Source organism: Emys orbicularis, chromosome 9, assembly GCF_028017835.1.
Source record: "Emys orbicularis isolate rEmyOrb1 chromosome 9, rEmyOrb1.hap1, whole genome shotgun sequence".
Classification (NCBI taxonomy): domain Eukaryota; kingdom Metazoa; phylum Chordata; order Testudines; family Emydidae; genus Emys; species Emys orbicularis.
The window spans coordinates 63,088,278-63,102,089 of record NC_088691.1 but is presented as its reverse complement, the minus strand read 5'-3'; the positions used below and the strand labels follow the sequence as shown (position 1 = coordinate 63,102,089).

Sequence of the window (13,812 nt, the reverse complement as noted above, 5' to 3'; positions counted from 1 at the left end):
ATTTAAGAGATGTCTTTTTTGGAAAGTCATGAGAGAAATGTGGCAAATGATGTGCCTGCTGGAATCCTGCAGAGGAATGCTAGCTGACATTTTTAGGTCTCTAGCTGAATGCAGATTAATAGGCTTTCTGTGCTTACATATAATATAGTATTTAGTTACAGCTTCTGTTCATTCATTAGGCAAAACTTGGTCCTCAGTGCTCTCCCACAGCTTCAGTACTAAGTAGAATAATCAGAACATGATATCTTAAAATGTATGTCTGTTGAGGATAGTCACTCTGGAAAAACAATGATTTCTGGATCACATTTGCTCAGTTCACAAGTATAGAGAGAACTTTTTCCAGTTGTAATTGCTGCAGACTTGAACCTTGGATCTGAAAGTCAACCTGCGGTCTCCTTGGCTTATGCACCATCATCATTTATCAATGATAAAGGGCCTGTGGTCCAAATCCTGCCCTCAATTACACTTCTGTGCAACCACAGCATCCACCTTACGATCTCTCTGTACGCATACCTGCCTAAACAGTCATGTTATATTTCAATTCCTTGTCACAGAGTCTTTCAAGGAAGGAATCCTTCAGTTTTCTCAGTGCTTCCATGGTCTTTTCTTCCCCTATTTCTGCCTTTCTAGAGGCTAGAAGATAGGTATCGAGAGAGAGAAAAAACTATCTTAACACTTGTTGGAACTCACCCCCTCCACCAAAAAAACACAAAACCCCCTGTATTAAGATGGGGCTACTGAGAGAGATACCTTAAGACTAAATATGTCAAATCTGTGTGTCTGATAGGGTCAGATTATGGGTTCCTGCACAGAAATACAGGACATGAGGCTAACTCATCCTGACATGAGGTTCCGGGACCAGAGATGCAGAGATATTATGCTGACTCACTCTGGCACCAGACCAGGTGGTTCCAATTAGCTAAAACTTAGATTTGAGTTTCTCCCTGTGGCTGTGAAAATTAGGTGTAAGGAAAAAGTCTTTATTTTTTGTTTAAGTTAACAGTCAAAGAAAGGTCAGAAATGGGATACATTTGGATCCTTTGCTAAGGGCATGTCTACACTTAGCATTTAAAGCGGAAAAAGTCCCTTTTTTGTGCAAAGACCATGGGAGCATCTACACTTGCCAATGACGAGAGGCATACAGCTCTTACTGGTGATGCTTTTGTGGTGATGTGCAAGTGAAGACACGTTCTTCCTGTTTACACAGCTTTTAGCCTCTTGAGGATATCCCACAGTGCCTAGGTGACCACACTAGACAGCAGCTCTGCTGCTCTGTTGCCTGGTAAACAGACATCCACCCCTCCCCCATGTAAAGCCCCAGGAACTTTGAAACTCCCCTTCCTGTTTTCTTGGCAAGTGCTCACCTATCTGGCCAGATGACAATGCCTGCTCCACGGAGCAAACAATCTCCTGCTTGGAGCAATGCTGAGCTACTGGAACTTATCAGTGTTTGGGGAGAGGAGGCTGTGCAGGGACCCAGGATGCCCTGTGATCACTCTTCCCCCCCCCTTCCCACAAGACCCATCCTCAAACTGGAGAGAGCTGCATTGTGGGATAGCTGCCCTAGAGTGCTGCTCTCATCAAGGGATGGAAGTGCTGCTAATGTAAACACTCTCTGACACCTGAGGAATTAAGTGAGTACACAAACCAGCACTTTTCTTTCACTGGTTCCCTATCACTGGTGAAATTTACAGTGCAAAAACTCTGCAAGTGTAGACACACCCTAAGTGTGTACATTGTGGTAGAAGCAGGGTGGGAATGCTACCTATTTATAGGCACCTAGTTAACACTCTAATTTTCAAAAGGAACTGAGAACCTGCAGCTCCTATTGATTTCATTTTAATCAATGGGAGTTGTGTGTGCTCAGTATTTGAAAATCAAGCCATATAAGTAGGTGCTTATATATACATATGTGTACTTAACTTTAGGCACCTACATTTTGTAAAATATTGGCTTAAGTGACTTGCTTAAGACCATACAGTGAATCAGTTGCAGAGCCAATTTATATGGATTCTCATCAGTGCCATTTGTGAGGGTGGTGATTCTTTGCAGTGGGGCTACCTTTTCATTTGGAACCGGGTCTCCATTTTAATAAAAGAGAAGACAAAATTACCTACAAGTGCTTTACGTTACACTATTGATTTTTTTTTTAATCTGAGCCCCTTTATATTGGTCTCCATTGGGGCGTTTTCTCATTTTCAGCATATTTAACTCTTGTTTTTGTCTTCTAAACTTGAAGGCTACTTCATTGAATTGCAGATTGTAGACAACTGGGGCACATGTCACTCAAAAGGAAATTGGGTGTTTTGAAGAAGGTAGGCTGGACTGCAGGTCACAGTGCTGGGTTTACCAAGCCCAGTATAAAATGTTTCCTACATGTGGAATGAAAGGTGATAGGAGCGAATGACCCATGCAGACTCATTGTGTGAATATTGTTGACTCAAATTACAGCATTGAAAGATTTCTGGAAATTGGTGGACTTTGAATATTAATTTACTAATGTATGTTCTGGATATTGTTTCTGACTATACCAAAAAGCCACCAGGCTCTAGCCTATCCTAACCTCTATCTCGATGCCTGATTATCCTCACTTTGTTTTTATACCTCCATTGATATCAGTACAGCTGCTTCTTATTTATTTTGGAGTGAGAGGAGAATCGGGCTTTGGGTAAGTCTACACTGAAGAAAATAAACCTGTGGCAGTGAGTCTCAGAGAGCAGGTCTACAGATGCGGGCTTGTGCTATGGCGCTAAAAAAAAATCACTCTAGATATTTCTGCTTGAGCTCAGAGATCCACCCCTCTCGCTGGGTTTCAGAGCTGAAGACCCAGCCTGAGAGGAAACGTCTACAGTGCTCTTTTTAGCACCATAGCAGAGCTGGGCTTTTAGACTCACTGCTGCAGATTTGGGGGGGAGGAGGGGTTTTGTGGTGCGTCCATAACCTTTGACTGTCTAGTTCCTTTAAATGAGATTTAAGCTCTTAAGGTTCAGATGAACAAAGCTATTTAGTCTCAATGGAAGTTAGAAGACTAAATACCTCTGTGGATCTGGGCATAAATACCTAAATCGCTTTTAAAAATAAGATTGAGGCTCGGGCACTTTTGCAAACATTACCATTAGCCTAATAAAGACATAGAAGCTTTTCATATCAAGCTGCAGCTAAACACCGCCCTGATCTTTAACTGATACTCTTTTGCGGTGTAAACATCTCAAAGTTATCTTAAGCGGCTACAAAAATGCTTTCAGGGCAGGCTTGGCCACACATTTTCTGTTTGACATCCCACTGAACTCCTATCTCTAGCCTTCTGCCCTGCATAAACCTCATTCACAGGCAATGCCTGCAGTAAGAGCTAGGGGGTGTAATTCCCCCCACCCTGCTTCACATACACATATGCATGCTGGCTTTCCTCAAGCTAACATGAGTATAAATAGCAATGTAGCCACAGCAGCAACTGTAGCGGCAGCAGAGCCATGGCTCAACTATGCTGAGTACAGTATGTAAGCTGAGCTGTGTTTCCACTGCTGCTACCCATCCTATCCTGGCTACATTGCAATTTATACTTGTGCTAGCTTGATGAGAACTAGCACAGGTATGGATGCATGAGCAGAGAACAGTCACACCACTAGCTCATAGCGTACGCTTAGCCGTACTTGCAACAAAAAAAACAGGAAGCCCCCACCTAAGAAAGCTAATATAACAGTAACTCTACAGGTCTACATCCATGTGGTAGGTAGCTTCTGTGACATCAGCCTGAGTATCCTTAGAGAAACCTAACATCATAGAATATCAGGGTTGGAAGGGACCTCAGAAGGTCATCTAGTCCAACCCCCTGCTCAAAGTAGAACCAATCCCCAGACAGATTTTTGCCCCAGATCCCTAAATGGCCCGCTCAAGGATTGAACTCACAACGCTGGGTTTAGCAGGCCAATGCTCAAACCACTGAGCTATCCCTCCCCCCCAATACTGCCACTACCTTTTTCAGTTGTCTGTTGTCACTGGGGAATTTTGCATCCCAGCCACTTACTTTTGTAATTACTCATTTTATAAAAAGGGCACGTAGTGGCTGTGGGTACTGAGACCCTCTATTAGTTCAAGGATGAATGTAGTGCAGGAAGTGACAATGCAAAGTTTCCTCTTCCTCCTACTAATAATATGCCTGACCTTGCTTTGGAGGGAGCTCCTCTGATGAGAGCGTTGTTCAGTACATTGCCCATTCAAATCCTCGGTCTTTCTGGTGAGACTACCAGAGACTGTTTGTGTGGTGAACACAGGGAGTGGGATAGGAGTTGTTTCAGAAGCAGACAAAGGCTATCAGCTCACTTTACTCAGGGTACTGAGTAGCTTCCACATGGAGATAGTCACAGTTTCAGGATTAATTGCACCTTTGAACTCCCTTGTGATTTTCCTTGAGGGCACTCTCTTAAGGTTTCTGGCTCCCAGCCATTACCTCTCCCAGGCCGAGACCTCCACCTCTCTCCTTCCAGACTAGTGGTTTAAGCTTTACTCCTCACAGGCATTTCCCCAACACTCTGATGGTGATGTAACACCTATAGTTAACCTTTCTCCAGGGGTTCTAACAGTGTACACCACTCACTAACCTTCCTTCACAAAGCATACTGGATTCGTTCTTAAAATAAAAGCACCACAGAGAAAACATCTAAAACCAAAAAAGTTCCTGTGCACATGCTAAAAATTTAACAGAGGTCACTCATCAGTCTTATGAGGCCCTAGTAGATCAAAGCCTTTCCAATCCTTCCATGAGGGTGTGGCCTTTAGACAGGAGGTCCTGGCCACTTGTTGGATCAAAAAGAAAGCCCGTCAGTGTTAACCCAGATTTTTATCCCAGAGTCCTTTTTTTGTCTGGTCTCTGGATAAGCCAGTTTGAACTAGTATAGGTGAGCTTCTCCAGATGTTGGTACCTCTCTGGAGATGTTACAACCTGCATGACTTGCCGTAATCACCTCTCACTGTTTTTGGTTCTTGGGGAAGTTTGTGGTAACCCTCCCTGCTCGAGTTCCAATCCTTAGCTCAGAGTGAGACATAAACTGAATATAATATGGTCCCCACAGATATTACAGGGGATTGCAATAACTATCACGACTTTCTCTCTTTGTGAAGCTCAGCCACATTTGAAGTGGCCACCTACTGGTGAAAACATCTGATTAACAAATCCTCAGGTCAGCCAGTTTTCTCCCATGGTCATGCTGCTAAGCACAATGTAGTGTTGAGTCTTGGTGATAAGACTGTCTTTCGATTTTGTCCAAATGCCATTGGTGAATTTAGCTTGATATGTTGTGAATGTAAAATGAAGTCAAGATAAGAACTCTCACTCTCCGAGCCCAGATGGTTTCAGGAAAAAAAAAAATCCTTCCCAGGGCTACAGATAATGGTAGGAGTCAGGCCATTAACCTCTAGACCTTCTAAGTCATGACCAGGGCCTCATGTACACTGCAATTTCTCAGCACCAGTATGATCAAGTCACTCCACTTATTTACAATTTCTCCTCTCTTTTCCCCCTTCTTGTGGGGTTGGAACATAATCTACTCTCACCCTTTTTGGGGTGAAATACCCTGTAGTGGGGTGGTCACCCCGCTCCTGCCCAGAGGGGTTAAAAACAGCCCTCAAGAGGGCTGTAGTTGGGGAAAGGCTGATTGGGGAAGCAGCCTCAGCTGGGGCCATGTCCCAGTTAGAGCCCAGCTGGCCCTTATAAGAGGGCAGTGGGCCAGGAGCAGAGTGTCTCTCTCTCTAGCTTGCTGAGAGAGGAGGGCCTGGCTGCTAGGAGCTGAGCAGGGTACCTGAGTGGAGCAGGATTGGGGAAAGGCCAGAGGAACTGGGGAGCTCCAGCCTGGAAATTCCCCAGGCTGCAGGCCTTGATAAAGGCTGGAAAGGTACTGGGGTTGCAGAGGGGCAGCCCAGGGTAGGCAAAGGCAACAGGTCCAACCCCCCCCTTGCCTATGATGAGTGGCTTTTACACTGCAGTCTGCCCCAGTGAGCGGGGGCTAGATGGTGACTGGCAGTAGCCCAAGACTGAGGCGAGATGGGGATAGGGGGTTGGGGGTTGCCCTGGGAGGAGAGACCCTGAGAGCTGAAGGGGTATTGCCAGGGGGCAGCACCCAAGGGAAAGGAGCATCGGGGTCTGGGAGGGACACGGGGCCAGGGACAGGCGAGACTCGGGTCTGCAGAGGGTGCTCTGGAGGCTGGAAGAGCTAATTCCCTGGATGACCAGCAGGAGGCGCCACAGGGTGAGTCATTGCCCCGTTACACACCCCCACTCCATACATCTGACTAGTTCTGCTGGCTGGTGTGTAGATGTTGAGATGAATCCAAGTTTCCATTCACTCTGTGTCCCTCCTTGGTCACTGTTTTGCAGGGGTGGAGCAGCCCCTCATTCTCCTGTCATGCTTCGAGCTGCAGCGTCCTATGTGGTGCTGCAGGGAGAGGAGGCCACGTAGAATCAGGTAACAAACCTGTAATGAATAGTGTTCAGCGAGCTAGTCATCTAGTGAAGAGAATTAGTCATTGTATAAATTATCTGTCAACATTCCCCAAATATTATAATCAATGACTAGTATTCATCATAGTAACTTTGGCACATATTCTCCCACCATTACTCATGCTGAGAAGTACTTTACTCTGCAAGCAGTTGCCAGGGGTGAAAGTAACTTACAGGACTTACCGGTACTGCCGGAGTCCTGAGGGAGGCGTGGCCTCAACCGGAAGAGGCAGGGCCTCTTAAGATTTAAAGGCCCTGTGGCACCGGCTGTGGCTGGGAGCCCCAGGGCCTTTAATCAACCCCGGGCTCCCAGCTGCAGAGGTGGCTGGGAGCTCCCGGAGCTCGGGGCAAATTAAAGGGCCCGGGGCTCTGGCCATCGCGGAGCTCTGGGCCCTTTAAATCCCCACCACAGCTCCGGCAGCTGGAGCTGCAGGCGGGATTTAAAGGGCTCTGGGCTCCCCGCAGCCACGGGAGCTCCGGGCCTTTTGAATCCCCGCCTGAGCCCGGCTGCCGGGCTGGGGCTGGGATTTAAAGGGCCCGGAGCTCCCGTGGCTGCGGGGAGCCCCGAGCCTTGCCGGGCTGGGGCCGGGATTTAAAGGGCCCGGAGCTCCCGCCGCTGCAGGGAGCCCTGAGCCCTTTAAATCCCGGCCCCAGCCCAGCCACCGGAGCTGCGGGCGGGATTCAAAGGGTTCTGGGCTCCCCACTGTGGCAGGAGCTCCGGGCCCTTTAAATCCCGGCCCCAGCCTGGTCACCGGAGCTGCGGGCGGGGTTCAAAGGGCTCTGCAGGGAGCCCAGAGCCCTTTAAATCCCCGCCGTGGAAGTCGGTGCGGTCTGGCACAGCATACTGGCTCTTGCCGGTGGACCGGACCGGACCGGCTTACTTTCATCTCTGGCAGTTGCATCAGTTTCACCGGTACTATTCTATAGTAAGATGCTCTTGAAGAAAAGCACTACTCCCGGTGAGGAAGGGTGGGAGACTCTGGCCCTTTGTGAATATTTCCAAGGACTTGACTTCTCTACATTGACAATTGACTAAGGTCACGATGGATCTTTCTGAAGGGTATAAGAATTGGTTATGCTGCCTCTAAACTAACTCCTCTTTTGTTCAACACTCGCTCCCATGAGTATTCTTTGAAGTCAGAGAGTAGTGGTACAGAACAAGTGGATTCACATTAGGCTAATGCCCTCTTCAAACTGCTGTTCCTTTAATGTACAAATAACAAAAAGTGAGGCAGATTGGAAGACAAGTTTATTCTTGGGGCAAACACAACAACAGTCTAAGTGAATAGCAACAAGAGGAATATACACATTACAGAAGCAAGTACAATCCAGGAAAACTGCTTCAAAATACTCTTTAATAAAAACAGTGGATTACTGGTCCTTATTTAGGCTTGCTCTATGAATTATTACCAGGAGACTCACAATCCCTCAGTCTCCCACGGGGTAGCCTCTACAAGATATTCACCTACATAGGCAAATCCCCCAATGACTGTCCATTTCTTCTCTGATAAAAGGATTCCAGCCTTTTCAAAGGGTGTTCATGGAGTCCAAGGCTCTTTTTCAGCCCCCTTCCATTACCCAATGAGTTAGGCCCAGATCTTGCCCTCAGTGAAGCCAATGGTAAAATGCTGAGGGGGCAGGATGGGATCGTTAGAGCATGCTTTCTCCTAAACTCAGTTAACTTCTCTCTGATCATCTGAAGTGAGCCTGATGCATTTGGCATAAGAAAACAAGACACCTGCATCTTGTTTCCTTCAGAGATGGTGTCAGGTCATCTTTCCAGCTCATATGCACACATATAGAGCCCTATGTGCTGTATGATATATCATTATTTACATAATTTTTTGAATACTATGATTTGGTGCTTCTTGGTGGACACTATATGCCTATGGCATAAGCTCTCTATCCCACTATTCTGGCATGGTACTCACTGCTGTTTTACTGCTTGCAGTGATTCAGCCAGTTAAGCACAAGTCTATTTGCAGTTTATCATGTAAATAACAAACCACTCAGGTCAGCTCCGGCTTCGATACAAGAAGATCCAACTCTCATTTTCCACAGATGATGAAAGCAACAACCCACAATATGCTTCATAGCTAAAGATAGTCAAGGGCTGTGGAGAGCCATTTAATGGAGGGGGAAGGGGGTAAATCTGAATGGTGCTGGGACCCCATGAACCATGTTTCAATGCCACTCACTCATATGTGGCCCAGTTGCATGGGCTGCATTTTCTGCCCACCAGAAATAGCAAGACCCAGGGGATGGCTGAGCCAAATCTGAGTGGCGCTGTGACCCTGAGCTTAATAGTGGTCAGGCCAGGGCTTGCGTGGCCACCACCTATATCTGTAGCATATGGCTTCAGGGATTTCTCTTTCAACCTTAAGGCACCTGTGTTCGGTACAAAAATATGTGTGCAGTTGTGCAATTATCACACTTGTGAATGCAGATAAGTTAGACAAGCATTTAACTAGCTATTTTTGCATGTGAATTCCAATCTGAATGTGCAGTAATTGTGTATCCTGGGCTTCTTAGAGTTTGAAAATCCAATCTTCAATATGCACCATCAAGAAACTCTCACCCATTCATTCAAGATTAGTATGAGCAGATTTGATAGGGAGGACTAACTGTCCTGCTTTTTTATGTTCCCTCCCTGGGGAAAGGAAAGCAGTGAGCTAGGTCACATATATATTACCTAAATTTTATATTATCCAATGGCAAATGGAGAGATGAGCCTCAGCTGTGATTAGACATCGACTTCACAGATTTTGTCTTTGGTAACATGGACGATGCCTCCTGAAATTCCTGGTTTACAAAGTAATAACAAATGGCGTCTAAGCAGCAGTTAGTGTTTGCTATGATTGAGGCCATGTGCAAGAATACATTACCTTTGTATATTACTGAGCAGCTGGTGCTGGTGGAATCAACTATAAACCGAACAATGTGCCCAATATTAACAGGTAAAAAGCATATTATGAACACAGCCATGTTTGCAGAAACAATGTAGATCGCTTTCTGGATTAGTTTTTCCTCATGTGGATTTGTTTTCTTCTTTCTCACAAGCTTCTTAATTATTTGAATTGAACAAAAGCTCAAGATGATTAATGGTATAAAAAATCCCCCAATACTAAAGGCTAATGCCCCTTTGGATGGCTCCGTGGAACACTTTTCAAAGCAAATCCCATGGTTTTCTTGCTTTTCCAATACTTCAGCTAAGCAAACAAAACTTATCACTAGTAGCCACAGAAATCCACTGGTGACAGCTGCCTTGAACGGGGACCTCAGAGTCCTTGATTTTAGGGGGTACATTATTGCAATGTATCGATCAACAGCTGTGATGGTGATAATATAGATGCTTGCGTACCGGTTTATAAAATATGTAGCTTCTATAGCCAAGCACTTGTTATCTCGGGGCAGCGCATGGTTGTGGGAAAATGCTTTGAAGGGCAAAGTGAAGAGCAAACAACAGTCGGCAATCATTAAGTTGATCATGTACACTCTGGTTTCCGTCCATTTAGACAGTTTATAGCAAAACACCCAGAAAGCCAGAGCATTAAATAGGATTCCAGAAAGGAAAACTGGGACGTACACTATCAGCTGAATGAGATGAAAAGTTTCGGGCACTTTGATGCTGCTGTTGCTGCAGTTCATTTCTGGGTTTGTTCTGATGCACAGTTACTGGAAAAGAAGATTTTAAATTAGAGATGAAATACAGGAAAATCACGATGATTTATTCATTTATTTCTACAGCACGTTAATGGTGCTGGTGCTTCAGAGAGCTAAAACAAAGTTGAAGTTAGTTTACAATCTAAAAACTAGTCATTCTCCTAACGTATGAATTTAAATCTTAAATACTCGAGGAGGGATTGTGTGGAAGGTCTGTTTGCTGCTTCCCCCCAGGCTCCCTCTCATAGTCATCTTCTTAATTAGCAAGTTCCTTGCTTATTTGGTGGAGGCACCGAGAGGTCCCACTCAGGGTCCTTTGCTGCTAAGCTCTCTACCTACATGGAATGATAATATAGGCTTTTTTGCCTTCTCTTTCATGCAGTGGGACTTGCCAGGATAATCTAATTTAGTCTCTGCCTCAGAAACAGCACAGCAATCTGCTAAATAACAAGCACTTAGAGATTCTGGTGGGTCTGTCAGTTGATGGTACATGGAGCTGGACTCCTCCGTGTCACTGGGCACCCACTCCTGAAGAAATACTGCTCTACGGAGCAAAAAGCTCTGAGAGACTCTCAAAGCAGAGGTTTCCTAGGGAATAGAGTTCCCTCTACTGAATGAGCAGTGGCTCTACCCACAACTTCTATGGCTCTCCAGGGGCCAGAACGCTCCTGGCGGAGGACTATTTTAAATCCTCCATTCCAAATACAGCCCTTAGGCAGCCATTAGAGCCACAGGGCTAGGGAAGCCCAATCTGTCTTTGGTCCCAGAGAACCCCTTTCCAGGGGTGTTCCCAAAAAGGGGGGGGGCATGCAAAACTTATCTAGAGCTTCATTTCCCGTAAGATGGGGGTGGGCCCTAGGGAGAGGAGATGTGTGATTCCCTACCCCAGTCCCACTTACAGCCCAGAAAAAAATAAGCACAGATCAAAATGAAAGGCAGACTAAGAAAAAACTGAACGGATACCCAAACCAACCCACCAAATGAGTGAAAATCGAACAAGCACAGCAGCTAGTCTGAACGCTGCCTAGTCATTGTACAGGATCCAGAAAACTTTCAGAGTGAGCAGGCTCAAGTCTGCTTTCAATCTGTTTCCCTCTAGCTATTTCCTGATATCACTGAGGACAGTGAAAGTCATTATAACACAGAGCTAGTGAAATGGGGAAGATAACGCCAAAACAATGATAAAGAATTAAAAGTTACCTGTTTGTTTGCCATCCACTAAATGATTAACAAATCGCAAGAGAGGCTTCAAGGCTTCAGGACTTACTTGAGTCAGATGTTCTAAGGTCTGTGCCACAGCACACGAAACTGAGAGACAGTAACTCTGTCACTTTTGTTCACATCAACTCTGTATGGTTGATGTGAACAAAAACAGCCCAACACTACTCCATTAGTAACACTTCCCTCTTCCTCTTTCATGAGTTCTCTGTGTATGTTATACATCCACCGTCCTGCCCAGATATGGTGAGTCTGTTACTGCCCTCTATTGTGTACCCAGCATTACATTTTCCAGCTCTAATTATACTTGAACGCAGAGCTGAAATGTTCTGTTCAGTAATTAAACAAAAGCAGTTTTTATCGTTAAATCTGATGCCCTTAACTTATTTTGTAATTTTTTCCCTTAAAGAAAATATAAAAATTGTATAGTTCCAAGTTGTTGCTGCTAATGGCTCTTCTGCGATTAGGGTACGCAACTGTGCCTGGCCCATACACAGGCTATATAACTTGCAAGGGTACTTTTATGTCCGTGCCATCTACAAACCCATGAAAGAGCAAGGCACAGTCTGGTGCCGTTTTACATCTGTACATAGCAGAGTTGGTTTAAAAAAAAAAAAGCCAGTTATTTTTCCTGGGACATTTTGAAAATATTTTGTTTTATTGACTTTTGAAAAAAGTGTTTTTGTTTTGTTTTTTTTCTTCCAATTTTCAAATACTGCTTTTGGTTAAAAAAATGCAAGTTTTAGTAAAAAAATTTCACTTTTTGTAAGGAAAAAACAAAATGCTAACTTTTTTTTTTCTATATTGAAAAGATTTTTGATTGTTCAGGTTCTGATTTTTCATTTAAAAAAAAAATCCTGGAAAGTGTCAGCTGTATTAAAAATTTCTTGTTTAGGTCAAACAATCCTTTTTCAGTTGGGAAAAAAAATGGATGGGAAAAAAAAAGAGGCTGTCCAGTGCTAGTGTTTAACTGCATAATAATACTACAGTAGACCTTCAGAGTTATGAACACCAGAGTTACAAACTGACCAGTCAGTCACCTCAATTGGAAAAGCAAGTACACAATCAGGCAGCAGCAGAGCCAAAAAAAACACATCCCCAAACCAAATACCTTTTTATGAGCTATCTGCATCTGGGTGTGCAGCCACAATTAGCACATGTTAACAGCCTGTCGGTCTGTCTATGCTAATTACCAGGTGCAAAAAGTAGTCACCAGTTTATTGAGTCCTTTGGTGGTCTTAAAACGTTGTTGCTGTTTGTGACATTTTGTGGGTTTTTTTTCCACATTGAAACATGAAGTTTTGTAATGTCCTGTGGTTTGATGCAAAAATTGCTCTTTACAGGACTAACATGAGAATTTTGAAGCTGAATGAAATACTCCTATTTCTGAATGAAAACCCATGAAATTTCAGGGTTCTGACGGCCAATTTGTAGCAGTTGCACACTATGCAAAATTTGAATTTTTGAGCTGTTCTTTTCCCCAATTTTATTGTTTCCCAAAGCCCTAGTACTGCGAAATGAACTAAAGTATTTTTGAAGGTTGGTTGTTTCTGCTAAAAAGAGCAACAATGAAATATTTCACACTGTTGATATTTAAACTGTAATTGCTCATTATATTTCAAAGGTAGCACAGCTGGACTATTTTCCCAGTTACTGTTTGCAGACACCCTGAGACTGTGTGGCAAAACTCTGACTTCAGAGCGAATTTTGCTACAGTAGGGACTTAATAAACACTACGTAGTTATATAATATCCCTTGCAGTCTGTTTCTCAATGCATTAAAAGAGGATGTGACAGTTTTGTGGGCTTAGAAAACCTAGACTTATTGCATCAACAGATGAGTTACAGAACTGTGTGACTCAGCATTGTTATGAAGTCTGCTATGTATGTGTGACCCACTTCTTAGCTCCTTCTCACTACAGAGACAGTTGGCAGAGATCTGAGAGAGAGTCTTTAGCAGTGGAAAGTTGGTGTGGAGGGTGGATTTGTAGCATGAAAATTGTGGAATTATGTAGCTATCTAGCCCTAAAGTAATCTGAAAAAACTTGCAACTAGATTCATGGGTGCAAATATTTTGTGCACTGGAAACACACGAGACATTGAAGGATTATTTCACCACCTAATGGCTGGGATTTTACAGAGGAGACTGTAACTAGATATATATGAAAATTTAGTACTGCAATGTATGTAGAGGGACCTAAACCAAAACCTCAGAGCTGAACAATCCTGAGTGTTTGAGGGAGTATGTGCCTGTAAGCAAAACCCAGACACAGATCCAAATTTCACAGCTGGACCCTATTAAAAAATACACTGCATATTTAGTGTGTTTAGACTCTGACTCCCACTTTTGCATTCTGAGCCTCTTTCTAGTGGCTTATAGTGTCACATTAGTACACCGGTACCTTTTGAGGAATTAATCAGCGAAGTGTGTTATCACTA

The 13,812-nt window shown here is 44.2% G+C and overlaps 1 protein-coding gene across 1 annotated transcript; it reads right to left on the bottom strand.

Moving 5' to 3' along the window:
* Nucleotides 1–9,226: 9,226 nt before the first annotated feature.
* On the bottom strand, nt 9,227–10,141 carry LOC135884161 (G-protein coupled receptor 35-like). Its single transcript, XM_065411454.1, has one exon. The coding sequence runs from the start codon at nt 10,139–10,141 to the stop codon at nt 9,227–9,229; it is 915 nt and encodes a 304-aa protein (XP_065267526.1).
* Nucleotides 10,142–13,812: the final 3,671 nt, after the last annotated feature.